We start from the raw sequence: 18,262 nt of genomic DNA on the forward strand, positions 1-18,262 counted from the left end.
ATGGTGGCCCCAAAGTTTGGTCCTTCAGTAGTAGAACCCTGGTGTGGAAGCAGCTCCCCACCTGATTCTCTCTATACAGGAGAAATCTGGTGGAAACTTTTGCTGTGCAAGGAAATTGCGAGATTACTTTCGCAGCAGAACCCTTTTCATACCTAGATGTGTAACCCTGAATAATGCAGTAGGCAGAAGTTCCATATTAGTAATAGTCAGTGAAGAGAGAGGCCTATCAGTGCTGTTCTGCTCGGCTCTCTTGGGAGCTTAAACAGTCCCTTTTTCTCTTTTGCTTCAAGCTGCTTTGATTGGCTACCAGCAGGACTCTTTCCTTGTCTAGATCCAGAGGCATAGGCTAGCCCACTTCTGACACCTTCCTGCTTCTTCCCCGCAGATCTTAGAAACCAGCCCTACAGACGAGCCGATGCGGTGAGGAGGAGCGTGAGGCGGCGTTTTGATGATCAGAATTTACGCACTCTCAACGGTGCTGAAATAGCCATGTGAGCCGGATTGGGAGAACGTGCATGTGTAAAGTAGAACGTGTGCTTGACTGATTCCTTGCCATGTGAACTATATTTGCGCTACCATTCTAATTGTGGACTTTATTGCAGTACATTAACTTATCTTCTGAAGGGCTCAATAACAACAGCAAACACATAGGAACACAGAGGGGAAAAATATGGGGGGGAGGAGAGATGAGCTCTCCACTCAACTGTAACTACCAAGTGCCTAAAATTCAATTACCTGCTCAAATTAATCAAAGCAATAGGACTTTATTTGATTGGGTATTGTTTTACACCAATAAATTTGTTCAGTGTTTTTAACCAAAATGTAAAATACATATTGTATTTTTGTTTTGTTTTGTTACATACCATTTAGTGAATAGCCTTCAGTGGGCTTTCTTGATCTCATGACTTGTAAATAGGTAATACTTGGAAGTGATCCGCTGTGGATTTTTTTTAATGATTTCAATACATTCCTTCTGGACAGTTTGACTTAGTTTTGAGATTCTGTTGCACTTATTATTATGATGATGTATGCATACACCTTCATATGCATATGTAAGGACTTACCATATACGAAGGGGAGAAACTCATTAAATTGTACCCTTTTAAGAAAAATGCACTCCTCTTAAGGGTGGGGAAAACATCCAGAAGTTGGTGTAGATGTGATTACATTTTACAAAGGGTTAAACTTAATTGGGATAAGAAAGGCTTGGATAGTGGGGTTTCGGCTGTAAATAGGATGTGATAACATATGGCTTATTTTAAATACACAGCTACCTGCTTTCAGATTCTACCTGCTATATACCAGTTGGTAGTGAAGCTGAAGTGAGGAGGTATAGCTCATAGAACACAATACAAACACAGAGGAATCATGGATGAAATTCCACTACTGTTTTCTACAGGTAGAGGCAGCTTTTGGGTAACAATGTTATTTATTAATTAGCACTAAGATATTAACTTCTCAGTAATCAGTATTATAATTCCTGAGGACCACAACTGTTCAGTTGTCAGAATAATAAAAATCTGGTGCCCTGCCGTAAAATTAGGATACACTCCCTAAATAAGCTTGTACTTCCATTCCACAAGAGATTCTGCCATGCGACAATCCAGGTTGGCTCATAAAGTAAGAGCTGTCTCTCAGCTGAAATGTAGCTAGTTAACGAAACAGTTTATCACTGCATACATTCTCAAACCTGAAATAGATTTTTTTATCCCAGTTCAGATCTGCTGATGGATGCAGCATCTTACAAGAAGTGTAAGTCAGATGTGCAGTTGGAAATTGTAAATGTAGTTGCACTTCATTTCTTCCAAACATGTGGGTTTAATAGGGAACGCACAATCTGTTGAACGCTACAGTGCACAGATGACTTTCTCACTTTAGAAATGCATCTGCCTTGGGCTTGTGGCTATCCTTTCCAGATTAGAGTGCTTGTATTTCATATTTTTAACCAGTTGAAACATTTAAAGCAAAGTTTTAATTACCAAGAGCGGCCATTGCCAACCCCACCTATCGCTTACAAGGCAGGGCACTTGATTTTCTCTCCCAAGACAAAAATCAGACTAAAGTTAAGGGACATCTTGCTTTCCTTTCCTGGTAGCACTGCATCACTGTTAATTGTAAAATTTATTGTATAGTATTTAACCACTGAATTATTTTCTTTTTTGTTGTGCTTATGTGAACCACTGGTAAAGGTCCCATATTCCTTTAATAATGTGTAGTTATATGATAATGTTTCTAAATGTACAGATATTTTGCTACAAATTTGGTGCTTTTTATGGTTTTTACACTTCTCTTTAATTCCCACTCTAGCCTCGGGGTAATATTGTAAATATTGTTTAAAAATGCATCAGCCTGTTCTATACAATCTGAATGTTATTTTAACTTATAGTTTTGTTTTTTTTATATTTAACTAAATGGACAGTTTGGGGCTCAAAAGTTATTACATTGACATTTGCTTAACTATTTACAGAGAAGTTTATTTTAAACAAACTGCCAATTGTTCTCTCAATTTACAGCAATGTGTACTTGACATGTTAAAGAGAACATGCCACGATTGTGCCATTTTCCTTCGCAGAAAGATGAATGTTTAGGTTTGGGGGAAACAACATTTGGTAATATAATTCAAAAATTTAAGGAGTTATGAGAAATCACAGTATGCTAAAAATATTTAGAAAGGAACAATGGGCTGTAATATTGGCATGTTCTCTTCAATATTTTATCTAGTAACAGACCTGCTTCTTAGCAATATTATAGGTGTTTTATAAAAGCAGTTCATGTTACTTTTCTGATCTGTTCATGGCATATGATTGAATAAACTATTTACACTACTACAAATGATCCACAGCTTTTCCTTGTTACTCAGACTGATCTATATGGGGCCATAGAATTATGCAGAGTAGCAGGGCTGTGCTAAAACAAGGACCAGAGAGAGCTGCATGTAAGCGGGAGTTCCTTTTGGCACTGGACTTTTTCCACAATGTAGTAGTAATGAGCTATAAACAGGTAACTTCATTACCATGCACTTTCTCTTATAAGGTTAAAAGCAAACAACCCTTTTTAAATTAAACGCTGGAAAAATGAAACCTAGTGATGGGATGAGCAGACTACATAGACTCAGAATTGTAGAATTGGAAAGATCTCCATGTAATCATTTGCATTGCTTTACGTTTGCATTAGGCAAAACCTATTTGAAGAAGTTTCAAATGATGCAGTATATATGTATGTTGTTTCTCTTTGAGATGCAGTAGGGAAAGTTCAAATGTACAAGATATGCAAACTAGAGAAGAAATCAGATTGTAGCAAATAAGATATGGGGCATGACAGTTTGCAGAAATATGAAGAAACTAACTTTATACTTAAAGCTTTTTATTTTTAATGGAAAAATAAAGACAACGCTTTAAAAAGTAATGTTTACTTAAAAACATGTTTCTTCATGTAAATTATGCAAGGCGGCAATAAGAAAATATTTTACATAAATATCACTTGCATCGGAGCGGGGAAACTGCTATTCCTTCATAGCTGTTTTAAGTACTGTGACACTTTCCCACTTCTATACCAGTATGTAGCTGAGTGTGAAACATGATGCGCTACCAATCCATGTACGGCAAACTATGCAATTGGTATGAACAAGTTAACCGTACTTGCAGTTTCTCAAACAGGAAGCCAAATATGCAATTTTTTTTTCTTTTCCTCCTCAACATTAACAAAATACATATTTAAATTCTCTTGTATAAGCAGAGTCCCAAACACTATGACAGCAGGAAGTCATAGCATTTTACATTCTCATTCCCCAACACTTACTGCTCTGGAATTTCCTGGACGTTTCATTGCACTCTACCTTAAGCTATATAACTAGACAAAATTAGTATGAATAATTTTTCATTAAGAAGTGATCACCATAAAGGAGGGATGATTCATTTTGTTGCGCCTGAGAGTATTCAGAATGCATCGTGTACAACCCTGTACTGTTTGATGTCTCCCCCCATACTCTATCAATTGGGGGAGGGGGGGAGAGAAGGAAAAATCAGTGAAAATGGCTTCTCTCCAATCAGCAGAGTTCCCTTATAGGAGTGGCAGTTCCAAGCCACTGTACTGTGAAGCCAACCTTTTACTTGCAAGTAGAGCAAACTGTTACACAAGCGCCATAGAAATCTGTAAAACCTAAGGATAACAACATGCCTGCTATATTTGTCCTTATTTCTTAATTTGCATAGTAGAGGCTAAATTCACAAATAAAAAGGCCAATCTTGAATTACCACCACTATATATTGTTAAGTATTCCACTTCTGTGCTGTTACAGATCTTTGACAGCTCCTTTCTTTTGTTGCTGTGATTATACATATATTAAAAAGGAAGCACCACACTAGAGTACTTAACTTAACCAGTAACACTGTGTGAGATCAGTAATGTGTTGGCTGTACAGAGCATTTTTAAAAAACAGAAAAAATACTAGTGCACGCTAGAAGACAAGGTTTAATAAGTGATAAAAATGTACAAAAATATTCAAATCAGAAAGATTTTAGAGTCTGTACCACAGTAGTCAATACTCCTCAATGTATAGGGCTGATAGTTTTAATCAAAGGCTGGTCAGAATCTATTCAGTACAAAGGAAAAAAGAACAGAATAAAAGGAGACCAGGTTTTCAACATTAGGTCAACATATTTCAAAAGAAAAGTATTACGTTAACATTGATTTTTCTAGACAAGAGTATTGCAACTGCTTTCCAAAACTTGGTGGTACATTCTTCGGAAGTCCTTAAGGCAACATATTGCATCAATTTAGTCTGATTTTGCTATTTTCTGTAACATTAAGATTAATGCTGAAATAATACCCTTTGCCAATTTGGTTTTTTTCTTTGTACATATACCAGGTTCTTCTCTAATAAAAAAATGGCAGCTATGTTATTACATCAGCATACCTTACAGCCTTGAAAATTAAGGGCCTATTAGGATTTCCATTAATTAATCTATTTTTCACAGTTTTAAAACTTGACACTAAAAATTCACTTCAGGGTGAAACTCGATATACATTTCAACCTAAAGTCAAAATTCAATAGAAACCACCTAAAACATCATTTTGGCCAGCAAGGTAATACACAAAAACCCAATAATGGATTCTGGACTACCATAAATGAAGAAAAAATATTTCCCCCTCTCGTCTTCCTTTCCCTCCACTTGCAAAATAAAAAAAGTAATTAAAAAAAACCAACAGAAGTGGAGCCCAAGAAAATTATAGGAGCATCTTTCTGAACAGAACATGTGCACCCCTTACCCACCCCCAGACCTTATTTGACAAGAAAAACAAGTTTAGGCTTTCATAGCAAGAGCTGTTTTATAGACACAAGAGGCCCGAAAGGCTCAAGTACTTTTCCAAGCCGCTATTGAAAGGGCTCAAAAATAAAAAGATTTTCTGTTCATCCTAATGTGCTCTTTGAAGAATGCCAAGGTGCATGGGGTATATATACAGGCTGCCTAGCTTATTAGAAGCAGAACTTCAGCTTGAATTCTGAATGTTCACCGTCTTTGACAATTTGCTGCCAGGCACACAATGATATTATTTGAAATATTTAGTTATGCAGTAGAACTGAAAAGCCATTGCTATGCCAATGGAACATTGGAATCCATTTCCTGAAATGAATCATCTATATTTCTTATTAAATCACATTGTAAACATATTTGGTATAAATACTTTTTATTGATCTTCATCCAGTTGTTCCAAGAGGGTCCTCCTTTGTTTTTCTAGTTCACCTTCACTTAATTCACTACCAGAGGTATCCCAATTACCCTGAAAAAGGACAATGAAAAATAATCAATATACCCTTCCCACAGTTTAGAATTCAGTCATTGTAGTTATTTCGAACATTTCAGTATTTGTTAAGAACTGCAGTTTGGCCATCACTAGACAGCCTAAGATTTCATACTAAAAATCACTTGAAACTCTCAAACTATACGATTTTAGCACCACTGGTAAATTACAGGCCTCAGGCCTATTTAATGACCAAATTCAAATAACTACTTTTAAGTGCACCCAATATATTTTTTTAATTACTTTTTCATTTGACTGGCTGGCACTGCTCCCTCAAGAAAAGTCAAAATTGATCAAGGACATTGTGTAGTCACACTTCCAGGCAGACAGTAACTTTAGTGGTGAACAACATACTGAGAACAAAGGAGAAGGATGCACTCTTCCAGGTTACGATGCTACAGCAATTTTATCTAAAGTTATATGCTGCCCTTTTAATCCACATTCAGTAAGTCAAATGTAAAGAGAGAATAAATGACATGTTCCACCACTATGAACAGAAATCCCATACAAAATGTTGATATAACTAGTGTCTGAACAAAAGATGCTTGAGGAATCTGATCTTTCTGAAGTTGAAAGTAACTTAATCTGAACTCCGAATAAACATGGGAGTCTCTTAGTGCCTTCTTCACAGAAAAGCTATGCCCAAAGTGATTTAGGTCTAGGGGGCTAAATCCTAGTGTTAAATCTTCAAAAAGGAGTTGGATGTACTCATCAGATGCCTCAGTAATCGCAGGGAGGAAGGGGAATTGCTCATACTGTATTCTAAACCCTAACTGGACTTCCAGAACAGAGTTCAGGTTAGTGCAAAGCCAAGCCACTGAAGTGGCTTGATCGTTTTGCTGTTCTCAGTGGATTTTCAATAGTACTGTTAACTTGAAGGTACTGAGTTAACTACACATCACCACCTTGAGTAAATACATATAGTATCAGTGGCTGGTGGTCACTGTAAATTCTAAGGCTTATACAGTGGTACCTCGGGTTACATACGCTTCAGGGTACATACACTTCTGGTTACAGACTTTGCTAACCCAGAAATATTACCTCGGGTTAAGAACTTTGCTTCAGGATAAGAACAGAAATTGTGTGGTAGTGGTGCGGCTGCAGCGGGAGGCCCCATTAGCTAAAGTGGTGCTTCAGGTTTAGAACAGTTTCAGGTTAAGAACAGACCTCCGGAACGAATTAAATTCTTAACCCGAGGTACCACTGTACAAGAGATGTGTATTAGCTAGAAACAGTTCTGGAGACCAAACAATAGTTTGTTATGCTTGAACCACAATAACTTAGTCCCATTAAGCCATTATGATCCATAGTTGCCACTCTATTGAGAATTAGCAGAGCCAATCTATATTGTAATTGGGCCAGGCAGAAGCCAGCAAAACTTAAATGCGGATCATTAAATTCTAGCATTTAGGTCCTCAGCTACAGCTAATAAGCTCTCAGGAAATTTTGTGGATGAAGAGAAGATACAATGTTACACTTTAGTCCATGCTTCCTTATACAAGCTTGGTGTTTAAAGGAAGGATATAAACTCGAAAGGCCAAAACAAAACTACAGCTATACAAAATGACCTCTTGGGCCAATGTGTGTATCAGTTATCCACCAATTTGTTCTTTTCCAAATGTTGTGATAGCTTTGGCAGCTTATATGTATCAAAATACATCTGTGGCTGTCCAGATAATGGAATATAGCTCCCATCACTGCAGATGACTGGCCATGCTGGCTGGGCTGATTGGCATCCAACATCATCTGGAGGGCCCCAGGTTTTTTAAAAAATTGCAGCATAACTATTATGGGTAAAAAACAAGCAACAGTGACACTGATCAGAAATAGCAGATCCTTCCACCTTTAGACGACACAACCACTAATCTACTGGTAAGACAGTTAACACAATAAAGCCAAGGAAACTCACAGAATCTTTGCCAGGTCGCTTTTTAGGAGGTGATTTATGCTTAGATTCAGATCTTTGCCTACTTCTTTCCTTTTCATTTTCTCTCTCCTTTTTGTCTTTTTCTCGATCCACATCCGATTCTGGAGAATCCTGTACAGAGTAAGATAAACAGTATAAATCAAGGATGCACAGAGAATACACTGTAGAAGGGTGGGGCCAATGGGAATCTACCTCTAGTTCCACAAGAGTCTTTCTATATCCCAAGCCTGTGTTTCAATCAATTCTCATTACCACACAACAGTCTGGTGTCAAAATATTAACTTTCAAAATCATGACTGAACATTTAAAGAGACTTAACCTAGCTCTTACTCATGCCAACTGGCTGCAAGTCTTAACTGGTATGGGGGGGACTCGTCTACCTGCAAGGCTTCTAACTGTACATCATATTCATAGCACAGAAATTATGTGCAAGTGAAGCACAACAAACTGGATTCAGACTTTCTGGCTCAGGAGAAGTATCTGGCAGCTTGTGAGCTTTTAAACAGGAAACTTCAGTGATACAGAATGCTTTAACTTTCAAGAATTTGGTTAGGAAGGAAGACTACTACTACTTTTTAGGGATTTTTTAAAACAAAAAAAAATGGCTGTACCAAATGTACTGTCACACAATTCACATACAAATAATAAAATAGCACACTGTTGTTCAATTTTATTAAGTGCGCCTTAATTCTTCGTTTCACAGATAGATACAAGAAATTGAGTGGGGTGGGAGGAGAACAGTGCCAAACTGAGGTATACTCACAGACTTGTGTCTCCTCTTTTTGTTCTTCTTTTTGTGTTTCTTTGATTTCTTGTAGCTTCTCTCTATTAATGCATTAGAATTAAATAGGTATCAGGGTTATTTAAGTTGATAACTGCTAAATCTCTATTTTGTTAGGTAAGATTTTTTTTTTAAGTACCAGATTCCGCGCTGGAGGAGCGTTCGGAGACTGATCGAGAGTCTGAGCGTTGCCTCTTTTTCTTTGAATGACTGTCATCATCCTCAGATTCTGAACCCTTTAAAGCAAGAGTATTTGACATGTAACATTAGTTTTTAAAGGCTGGGTGGTAAAAAGAACCAACTGAATACTGCATACTTACCGAACGAGAGCGAGACCTTTTTCTGTGATGCTTTTTTGATTTTTTAGAATGCTTCTTGTTCTTTGAATGATGGTGTTGACACTCGTGCTGCAGCATTGAAAGAATAAAAATTACTCATTTGAAAGAGTAAGCATGCGTTTTGTTAATTTTTTTGCTACACAAATACAGTATGTATAGTGTATCTCTTTAAGTCTCTATTCTGAAATACTTCCTCTATATACTTTTATTTTGAAACTGCACTGCATGCCTTTTTGGACACTGGCTTTTACTTGCTTTGCAAAGCCACACTTGTTCATACTCTTCCATCTTCTTAACAGCAAATGAGATTTTGGAAACACAGGATACTTCTTGCAAAGAAAGATGTTTGGGAGGTATGAATTACAACATTTAAAGAGCAGTTCCAACAGTGGGAGGGCTGACATCTTCATGTAATCCTTCCTGATGATGAATACACTACCAGTGTTCAGGTTATTAAAAATAGAATCTAATGAAAAAGATGCCAACCGTTAAAATTAATTACACATCACTCTCAGACAGGAAGCTAATGTCCCCATAAATATATTCTACAAAGCTATGCTTTCAATAGTATTTTGTGTCCAGGCAAATGCTGACACCTACTGCCAGCATTTTAGGCAGTAGATATTTTAGGGCAGTAGATATTTTAGGGACAGCATCCTTCTGTTATTTGGACCCCAGATGAAGCCATAATGAAATTGATCCAAGCTGGGCTGCCATACCCTTTCAAGCACCTTGCCACAGTATTCCCCAATCAGTGATAGTTGTTAAATAAATAACTTGGTCCAGTGATGCCCCCTTAAGGATGGCTGGAACTTGCTCCTGCCCCAGTGAGACGTTATTCTCTTTGGTCCCAACCCAGCTAATCCCCTTCGGCTCACTCTAATAAGCAAGCTGAGCAAGGCCTTTTGTACTCCAAAACCTTTGGAGAGCACCAGCTTGGAGAAAGGCGGCTTTAGTTCATGAGTTGTCCAAGGAAAAAATTGGGAAAGGGTGTCCACATGAGAGAGAAAAGGGAATACCTCACCAACTTTTGGCTCTGGCTCCCACCCACCACTTGCATTGCAGGCGCCAACAGATTTTCACTAAGAGATACAGGAAGAAAAGGTTCTCCAATTCTATTGTAGGGGATCAGTTCAATAAGTTAAGTTTTTAAAAATCTGTTTCAAATCTATCAGACAATGCTCATATCATAGTATCATTACCTCTAGTAAATAAATGAAATCTTTAAATATTCTTTTTCTTTCTGATTCTAGAGTGATGTCTTCAAATGCTGGTTCTTTCACAAACCTTTCCCGAATCTATATATAAGAGAAGAATTATGTATATGGTTTAGCCAGCAACTTCAATTTATAAAATAAAAATGTTCTGTTTATAAATTACTTTGTTTTTCCAAAAAAAATCAGACTACGGCTCAATACAATCTACTAGGTAAAAGTATTGTGTTCATAAAAACCAGATCAAATAATGATGAAACACACTCCTGCTGATATTCTTAGCATAGCTGAATCTTAGCCAAGATCCCATGGTAAAGACAGAAACGTGAGGTGCTTTATGTATGATGCTTATAAAGGTTAAGAATTTAGACCCCACATCAATTTTCTTCAGAAATGCATTCCAGTATTCTCACTGAACATAATCCAAAGCTTTTCCAATCATCAAATATTCATATTGTGCCAAGTGGGATTAATTCTTCCTTGACTTCTAGAAGAGTACCCTGTATAAAAACCTATCTGATCCATGTTTGGAATATCTGATGCCACAATTTTAAATGTGAGAAAACATTCAAAAGTGCATTTCATTCCAAAATGTATCTATTATCTCTGCTCTTAAACGGGACCTTTTTGCATCCTCCTGGGAAGACACCCCACTGCCCCACCCCATGACCACTTGAGTTAAAATCCTTCAATTTATCTCCCTGCAAGCACTTCACCTATTTTGTTATTCCATTTACAGGCTTTCTAATTTCATTTAAAAGAAATTGTACTTAGATCGATACATTTAACTATTATAGGTCTATTGCTGCTGTTCATTACTTTTGATAGTTATACCCCCCCCCCAAAAACACACACACACACACTTCATTTAACAATGGGGGAAAATTGTTTTCTGGGTAACCAACATTCTCTTGCAAAATGCTATGGAACATGCTTACATCTTCCCACACTGCATCCATTTCAATTGGAGGGGTTGCTTGTTTTAGCATACTCTTAAAAGCAGACTCTTTCCGTTTCATTTTGCGGGCTTCTTCTTTCTCTCGCTCACGTTCACGAGCCTCTGCCTTTTCCAACAGCTACATCAAAACAAAACCAAGTGACCATTCAATGTAAGGGCAATGGAAAAAAGGGAAAACAACCAAATCCCATTTTGCAAGGGAGTACTTTTCTCATTATTTGCTGTGCATGTGTCACATATAATGGTGGTTCAGACGCACTACCAAATCATGTGATTGAACCTAATGTGATCCATTCATGAGTAGAACAGACTTCCCACTCACTATGTAGGACTTTGCCTTCGTCTCTTTTCACTTGAGCACCTCCAGAATCCCCTCTGGGGAGTCCCTCAATCATCTGGAGCTTATTTGGGGGGGGGGGGTGTAGGAAGGAGAAGAGGAAGTCATGTTGCATGAGTGGAGGTCTTTTCATGCAACATTTGGCACCACCCATGATTTGGTTCTATAAATGACTAACAGGGCAAATTCTGATACATCATAGTTTGCCACTAAACTTTGATTGAAACTTATCTGAGTGGAGGAGGTAGGATGCAAGCCTGAGGCTCCTCAACTGTGATTTGCTTTTAGGTCTAAACAGCCCCATCAATTCCACACTTTCCCACCTATCATCATTAAGTTTATATTCTAGCATTTGACTATACAGATACTACATACTTATTTGCAGACTTGTAAACATTTTATCAAGTCTTCTTAACATTAGGATTTAAAAAAATATTCTAGATTTTTAAAAGCCCAACTTACACTATTGAAAGCTAGCTTGATATTTCCAGCATCTAAAGTGGTAGCTCTTTTAGTTGAACTGATGACTGTGACAAAGTCTTCAAAAGTAGTATTCACTTCAACTACAAATCCTTTGTCCTGCAAAACAGCAAATTTTGATGGCACAAACTCATGTTACAACATGACAGTGTGGATTCCCAGCTCAAGGTATCTAAACCCACTCATTGTGGATTGGAAACACTGGTTTTCTCCCAGCAACTAAAATCACATTTCCCCTCACCTTTAAGATGTCTTTTATTATCTTTTTTTCATCATGGTAGCGTGCTTTCAGATCTTCAACGTAAAACTTGAAGAGATCAAGTGCTGTTGAGCCTGAAGAAAGAAACTACATTGGTCAAAACCTCCCGCTTACCCAAGAGTTGCATTTCTTATTACATTAGTAACCCTGCTTCTATCTACCCAAAATGCGCAAGCATTACCTCCATCTTATTTTCTACAAGCATGAGAGAATATACTTACCAGGCTGACCAAGCATGTTAGTAAATCGAATATCAGAACTTATGGTTGGATATAACTCCATCCATGATGACATTGAATGCAGCTGGCCATGTTCATGCAGCTCATCCAAAAATATCTGCAAAGGAAACAGTAGAAAATGGGGAATCTCACAATCCTGTATATTAAAATGGAAATGAGTCAGCCCTGTCATTTTTACTGCCCCATAGAATGCTACAATATAGCATGTGGACATCAAATGGAAAAGCATCTAACATACCTCTAGGACTGCAATACTAATAATGTCTACTCAGAAATTAAGTCTCACTGAATTCAGTGGCACTTACTACCAGCTAAGTGGAGTTAGGACTGCAGTCTTGAGTAGGGGTGGCTAACCTGTGCTCCCTGATGACGCTGGACTACAACTCCCATCATCCCTGACCATGGGCCATACTGTGACAGACATGCCAGGAGATGATGAATCGAAAATAAACTTTCTTCAGGTAAAACAGACTATGGTGAAGCCATAAAATGTTGACCTGCAAGATCTTTTAGTATTTATCTACACTCATTATTTGCACTTTACAGAATACCAAGATTGATGGTAACCTATCCCAACACCTAATAGTTCATTTTGTCACTAACCTGGAAAGATTCTCTGTTTTTACGTTGCCGTCGTCTTTCCCTGAGCAATCCCTTCTGCTTTTCTTCCTCCTCCTCCTTTTCCAAAGCCCTTATGTGCTCTTCAAAACAAATCAATGCATCCTCCTTATCCATATCTAGAAAAGCAGCATACAAGCGTTTCAGAAAATGAAGGGTAAGGTCCAACTGTGGTAATTTGCTTGTGCCACAATCTTCTGCTTGCACAAACATGACTTCCCTTCCTCTCCTCCTCCACAACAGCCCCCTGTCCCTGGAAAAAAAAATCTCCTTCAGCAGGTAGGAGGTGAGGGGGGCTGAGAGGAAAGGAGAATCCTTTAGTGCCTGTTGACACAACTGGATCTTCCCCAATGCTGAGGTAAGCCATTTTTAAAAAATCTGGCTCGTGCTTTTGGCAAAGCTTTTGCTTTGTTTCTCATGTAAGATTTATAAAGTCTCAGAAGAAACCATAGCCCTTTCTTTAGATGTTACATTATCAGGGGAAAAAAAGAAGGGACAGGCATGGGGCAAATGTGCTAACCCCCCCGCATCATTCTCATCAGCATCCAAGTTCTGGAGGGCAACTGCCTGAAGATTGGAGCCACTTGTGCACAGGAGCCTCCAGGAGTACAGCAGGCTTCTGACACCAGACAAGTCTCCTTCAACATCCCTGCCTGCCCCAACATTTTTAATGGCAATTTCTCACTACAAGAGCAATCTGTAGCAAGCCTCAGAAACATGCACTCCCTTCCTTCATTTCTGCTATACCAATGACAAGCTTTTGATTTTAAAGTAACAGGAGCTTTCAATGATTTCCAAACCCAAGATACCCAGGTGCTTTGCTTACATTCATGTTATCTATCTATCTAATATATAAATACATATATACATATGTGCACGCACACACACCCCACCCAAACAAAATATTAACAAAAAATACTGCTAAACCATATAAAGGAAAATAAACTGATTAGGTCTGAATTGGATCAAAGTCTGTGCAGTGCTGGCTCCTGCATTCTCCACTAAGAGCAATGTGAGTTTGCAAGGGAGTAACAATGCTGTTTTATCAGGCACACCACCTCTAAACTGGAGCAAGCTAGATTGAAGGTTAAAGATCCGAGTTGCTGTTGCCATCAGATCATCATTAAGATCATATTCCGACAATAAAGGAACCAGGATATTTTGAGTTGTATTTAACTAAATGTTTGTGCTAGTGCAATGGGATAATCCTTCCTCATGCTGTCCCCAAGTCTGCTCCGGAGTGGGAAGAAGGCCTGATGCAGATTTAGGAGGCACAGAGGGGAAGGAGAGGGAGAAAACTTTAGCACTATGTGGATTAAACCCTGTCTCCTTACTCTGAAGTTCCTCGTCTTCTGCAAAGGTAGGATTGTCCATCAGATATTGCTGAGCCTCTGACCAGGTAGTACAGTATGTGACATTAGCCATATTATCCAAGATGTTTTTTAATGCCTCCCAGTTCCTCTTCCTCAACTGCTTGGCCTGTTCCTGAAAAAGTTAAATGATACATTTAATGGCATTTGTTTTGCTAAAATGCTCGGTATCAAACATTACCAACAGATTATTAAGAGGGGGCATTTTGTAGCAAATCCGCCAGTCTGAAGCAACTGCATAACCTCATCACTGAACAAGAAAGAGACATCACACTACTTTTCATTGCCAGGATGCGTGCATAATTCCAGATAGACTAGAAGACTATCTTCAAGAAATGCCTATGGTGTAATCACCACATCAAGCTTTTGCTCTATTTTGATCGGAACTAAATTAAGTAGTGCCACATTAAGGAAAAGACATTGTCATTTATAGAAATCTAGATATGATATTTGTTAAAATGTAGAGGAAGACAGATTTACCTATAGAAAAGAGGAAGAGGAGTACGTCGGTGTGTATGCCCCCCATTTGAAGAAATAAATTACCTTTTCTTTCTTTGATAAGAAGAATAGGACATCTTCATAGATTTCAAGACGATCACGTTCTGATATTGCATTCCAGACTTCCATCTCTCCAAACATTTGTTCAGCTTTTCTGTATAGAAATAGGAAGAAAAAAGGCTCTATAAATCACTTTGCTCCCACTCTTTCACACTGATCAGTCAACATCCCAATCCTTGCCAAATGTGTGATAACCAAGAGAGTATAAAATGTGTAATCATACGTAACTCATGTTTAATATTACAAAATCATTCCAGCTTGCAAAGCTAAAATAAAAGTACTAATGTGTTAACAATTTAGATTTTTTAAAAAGTTCTATGTGTTGTATTCCAGCTCCTGCCATTTCTTTTCTCCCATTGTTTGGATGAAAGGTTTTTGTATTTTTAAAACACACAGCAATGGATCCCTTCCTTGCTTGCATCCATTCCCAATACATATTTTGCCAACAGTCTCAGTGACAACTTCTCACACACTGCAGTCTTTGTACAAATGCAGAGGCAACCATGGTTTGTATCTAGACTTTCAAATGGCTGCAGAGTCGGAGTTTCACTCAACAGAAAAGGGGAAGGAACAGACTTCTGCCAAGTCCTCCTCGTCCATATAAATCTGCACCAGACAGGAGGCATGGACAGCAGAAGTAGAAATTGGAGAAGACAACCTTGCAACAGTGACTTTGCACAAATTGTTATTCCCCATAGCACAGTATTTGAAACAGTGTTTTAAAGTGTTGTTTTTTAATTCACATTCCCCTCTTAAGTCAACCCAGGCTCAAGTTTTAAATTTAGAACTGTACAACTAGTATTATGCATTAGATTTATCTTACTTGTATCTGGTAGTGGATGTCATCTTCTCGTGGTTCTCAAGGAAACGCTGAAAAGATTCTTTTGCCTCTTTGTATTTTAATCTTGCTTCTTCTTTTTCTTCTTTCTCTGTCTGGACCTTGTAAGCATTAAATGCTTGCTTCTTCTCACTTAGTTTTGCCAAAGCACTACAAATTAAAGAAAAAAGCCATAAATTTATCGATAAATGCAGTATCAACTGATCTTTTTACGAAGATTCCTTTTAACACAGCACACAGGGAGAGAGTTTCAAAGTACTTAGTACACAATTCCTTCCCCTCAAAACAACAACAACCCAGTTTTTTAAAAAAACTGTTCAGGAGAAAAACAAGTTAAATTTGTTTATTTATTTAAAATATATACATAACTTTTTTTTACATGTTTCTCAAAGTGGCATATGAAGAAAAACATACAACTTGCACAATTTTAAAAAGATTAAAAATATCAGAAAATAGGAACATCAAGGCAGCATTCAAACCATGAGCTCACTTGAGCTGTCAGAACATCAGTTTATACACACAACTACCGGTACTTAAAAGCATGTTGATTAAAAAGAAAATAGGAACAGCATACCTGTATCTTGGATCGTTAATTATCATTTTCATAGCTTGCTCCCAAGAGGCGTTGGATGGCACACGCTATGAAGACATGAAGTAAATCATGTAAGTCCTCAAATCAGTACTTCTGTTTGTGCAACGGTAACTTTAGGAATGCTAGCTAAGGTAAGAATGGATGCATCTAAATTGTGCAGTGGGGCATAGTTGTCAAATGTACTGATTCAGATTATTTGGTGGCAAAAGTGGGTAAATATTCTGCTTGGTATGTTTTTATTATAAAAATAAAAGAATATTTGTACAAAGGACTGTCACATTTCTGTGTTTTCCTGTAAAAATGATAACTACCATAAAACTAGGAAATGATAAATTTGGTACACAAGACACTTTCTATATTCATGAGTATTTTTAGCCTTCTCATAATTTACTTACACTTCTAGAAATGGTGCATCAATCAGTTCGTACATGAAAGCAAACCATAGTTAACAGATTCAGGTAGGTAGCCGTGTTGGTCTGACGCAGTTGAAATATATTAAAAAATTGTCCAGTAGCACCTTAGAGACCAACTAAGTTTGTTCTTGGTATAAGCTTTCGTGTGCATGCACACTTCTTCAGATACACTGAAACAGAAGTACTATATATAAGGGTCTGGTGACTTCTGATTCAGTGTATCTGAAGAAGTGTGCATGCACAAGAAAGCTTGTATCAAGAACAAACTTAGTTGGTCTCTAAGGTACTACTGGACAATTTTTTTGTTTGTTTACAGTTATCAGATTACAGTTAACACACCTATCTGGACTGCTTTGTTTCATCCTATAGCATACAGAGGAAACAAACCACAATCTGATTGAAACACAGCACTAAGCCAGGGCTTGTCATTTGCTTTTCCCCTAGTGCTAGTAAAGAGAAGCAAAGCATGCATGATTGGCTTGTATATGATTTAGCCTTTGTTTATGGCTTATCATGAGTGAATATGGCTAGTGTTGCATTCCTTCTTTTCTAACTTTTTTTGATAGGGTGGTAAGCTAATAAAAACATAGGGCTTCGTCCTTTTGATTCTGCAGTGATGTTTCATTAGTAACATTTGGGATGTAATACCACTTAATAAAGCAACATCTGACAAAGAGTAAGCGGATACCGGTAATTGAAGTTTTTAAACACAACCGTTTTTCCTTCTCTTCGTTCCACCCCCCCCCACGGCCAATTCTGCTAATGTGGAACTGTTGTGCCACCAGAATGCTCTTCTCACATAAAAATTTCATTTGTCTTTCCTTCTTTGGTCCCACTGCCCCCCCGCAAAAGACCTAAACAAATGTAAGAATTTTTCACCAATACTGGAGCATGGTGTGAAAGTTTATACCAAGTGCATTTTGGCTAGAATATTCTTTCCATGTTTACTTCAGTATGAATGTTATTCCATAAAGTTTCTTTCAAAATCAGCAATTCTCCCCACTCAAGTATATTTGCAATTCTTGAAATTTTAAACAGTAGTTGACTCAATTTAAAAACCTTTTCTTTCAATAGTTCTTTAAATGCTTGCTTAGCTTCTTCTTTTGTATTCCATGTGTAGGTCTTTTTAACTGGCTGGGCCTCTTCTTCGTCCTTTTTGGCGGCAACACTATGGATTTAAAAAACAGCATGCTGCTTTAGCAAAAACCAGTACTAATTAAATGCAAGAGACACTAAGAGTGGGAACTGTAAACAATAGAGCTAATGTCTCCCCAGAAGTGACAGCATACACAATTGAACCCCAACAGACTTCAGGCATAATGTGGTTCCAGGATAAAGCATTATCTGACAGCTTCTAGCCAATGGGTTAAATCCTTAAAAGATCAAGCAAATCACTGCTCATGCAACAGGGCTTTCCTGGCTCCTCTTTTCCACTACAAACCATGCAACTCCCCGTCTCCCCCCCCCCACACAAAAAGAGCTCTTTAGGGTCGATAGACCCTCTAGACCTATGTGGGATGGGGTAGTTCCGATTTCTT

At 37.9% G+C, this 18,262-nt stretch overlaps 2 protein-coding genes across 4 annotated transcripts in view; one reads left to right on the plus strand and one right to left on the minus strand.

The window, feature by feature from the left end:
- The window catches only part of FMNL2 (formin like 2), a 184,508-nt gene extending 181,676 nt beyond the window's left edge, over positions 1 to 2,832 (plus strand). For all 3 annotated transcript variants that reach the window (XM_081928734.1, XM_081928733.1, XM_081928737.1), the window contains one exon: positions 386 to 2,832. In XM_081928734.1, coding sequence (XP_081784860.1) covers position 386 — 1 coding nt within the window. In that variant the 3' untranslated portion in view covers positions 387 to 2,832. The remainder of the gene's footprint in view (positions 1 to 385) is intronic.
- Positions 2,833 to 4,452: 1,620 nt separating this feature from the next.
- Positions 4,453 to 18,262, minus strand: part of PRPF40A (pre-mRNA processing factor 40 homolog A) — a 30,182-nt gene continuing 16,372 nt past the window's right edge. Inside the window, exons 11-26 of the mRNA XM_081928782.1 lie at positions 17,784 to 17,892; positions 16,294 to 16,358; positions 15,705 to 15,869; positions 14,867 to 14,975; positions 14,288 to 14,438; positions 12,939 to 13,072; positions 12,318 to 12,432; positions 12,079 to 12,170; positions 11,820 to 11,936; positions 11,001 to 11,138; positions 10,051 to 10,146; positions 8,831 to 8,917; positions 8,650 to 8,746; positions 8,493 to 8,554; positions 7,712 to 7,840; positions 4,453 to 5,781 (exon numbers count right to left, since the gene is read on the minus strand). Coding sequence (XP_081784908.1) covers positions 5,689 to 5,781; positions 7,712 to 7,840; positions 8,493 to 8,554; positions 8,650 to 8,746; positions 8,831 to 8,917; positions 10,051 to 10,146; positions 11,001 to 11,138; positions 11,820 to 11,936; positions 12,079 to 12,170; positions 12,318 to 12,432; positions 12,939 to 13,072; positions 14,288 to 14,438; positions 14,867 to 14,975; positions 15,705 to 15,869; positions 16,294 to 16,358; positions 17,784 to 17,892 — 1,759 coding nt within the window. The 3' untranslated portion in view covers positions 4,453 to 5,688. The remainder of the gene's footprint in view (positions 5,782 to 7,711; positions 7,841 to 8,492; positions 8,555 to 8,649; positions 8,747 to 8,830; positions 8,918 to 10,050; positions 10,147 to 11,000; positions 11,139 to 11,819; positions 11,937 to 12,078; positions 12,171 to 12,317; positions 12,433 to 12,938; positions 13,073 to 14,287; positions 14,439 to 14,866; positions 14,976 to 15,704; positions 15,870 to 16,293; positions 16,359 to 17,783; positions 17,893 to 18,262) is intronic.

The sequence above is a fragment of the Podarcis melisellensis genome (assembly GCF_964234715.1).
Source record: "Podarcis melisellensis genome assembly, chromosome: 1".
NCBI lineage: Eukaryota > Metazoa > Chordata > Lepidosauria > Squamata > Lacertidae > Podarcis > Podarcis melisellensis.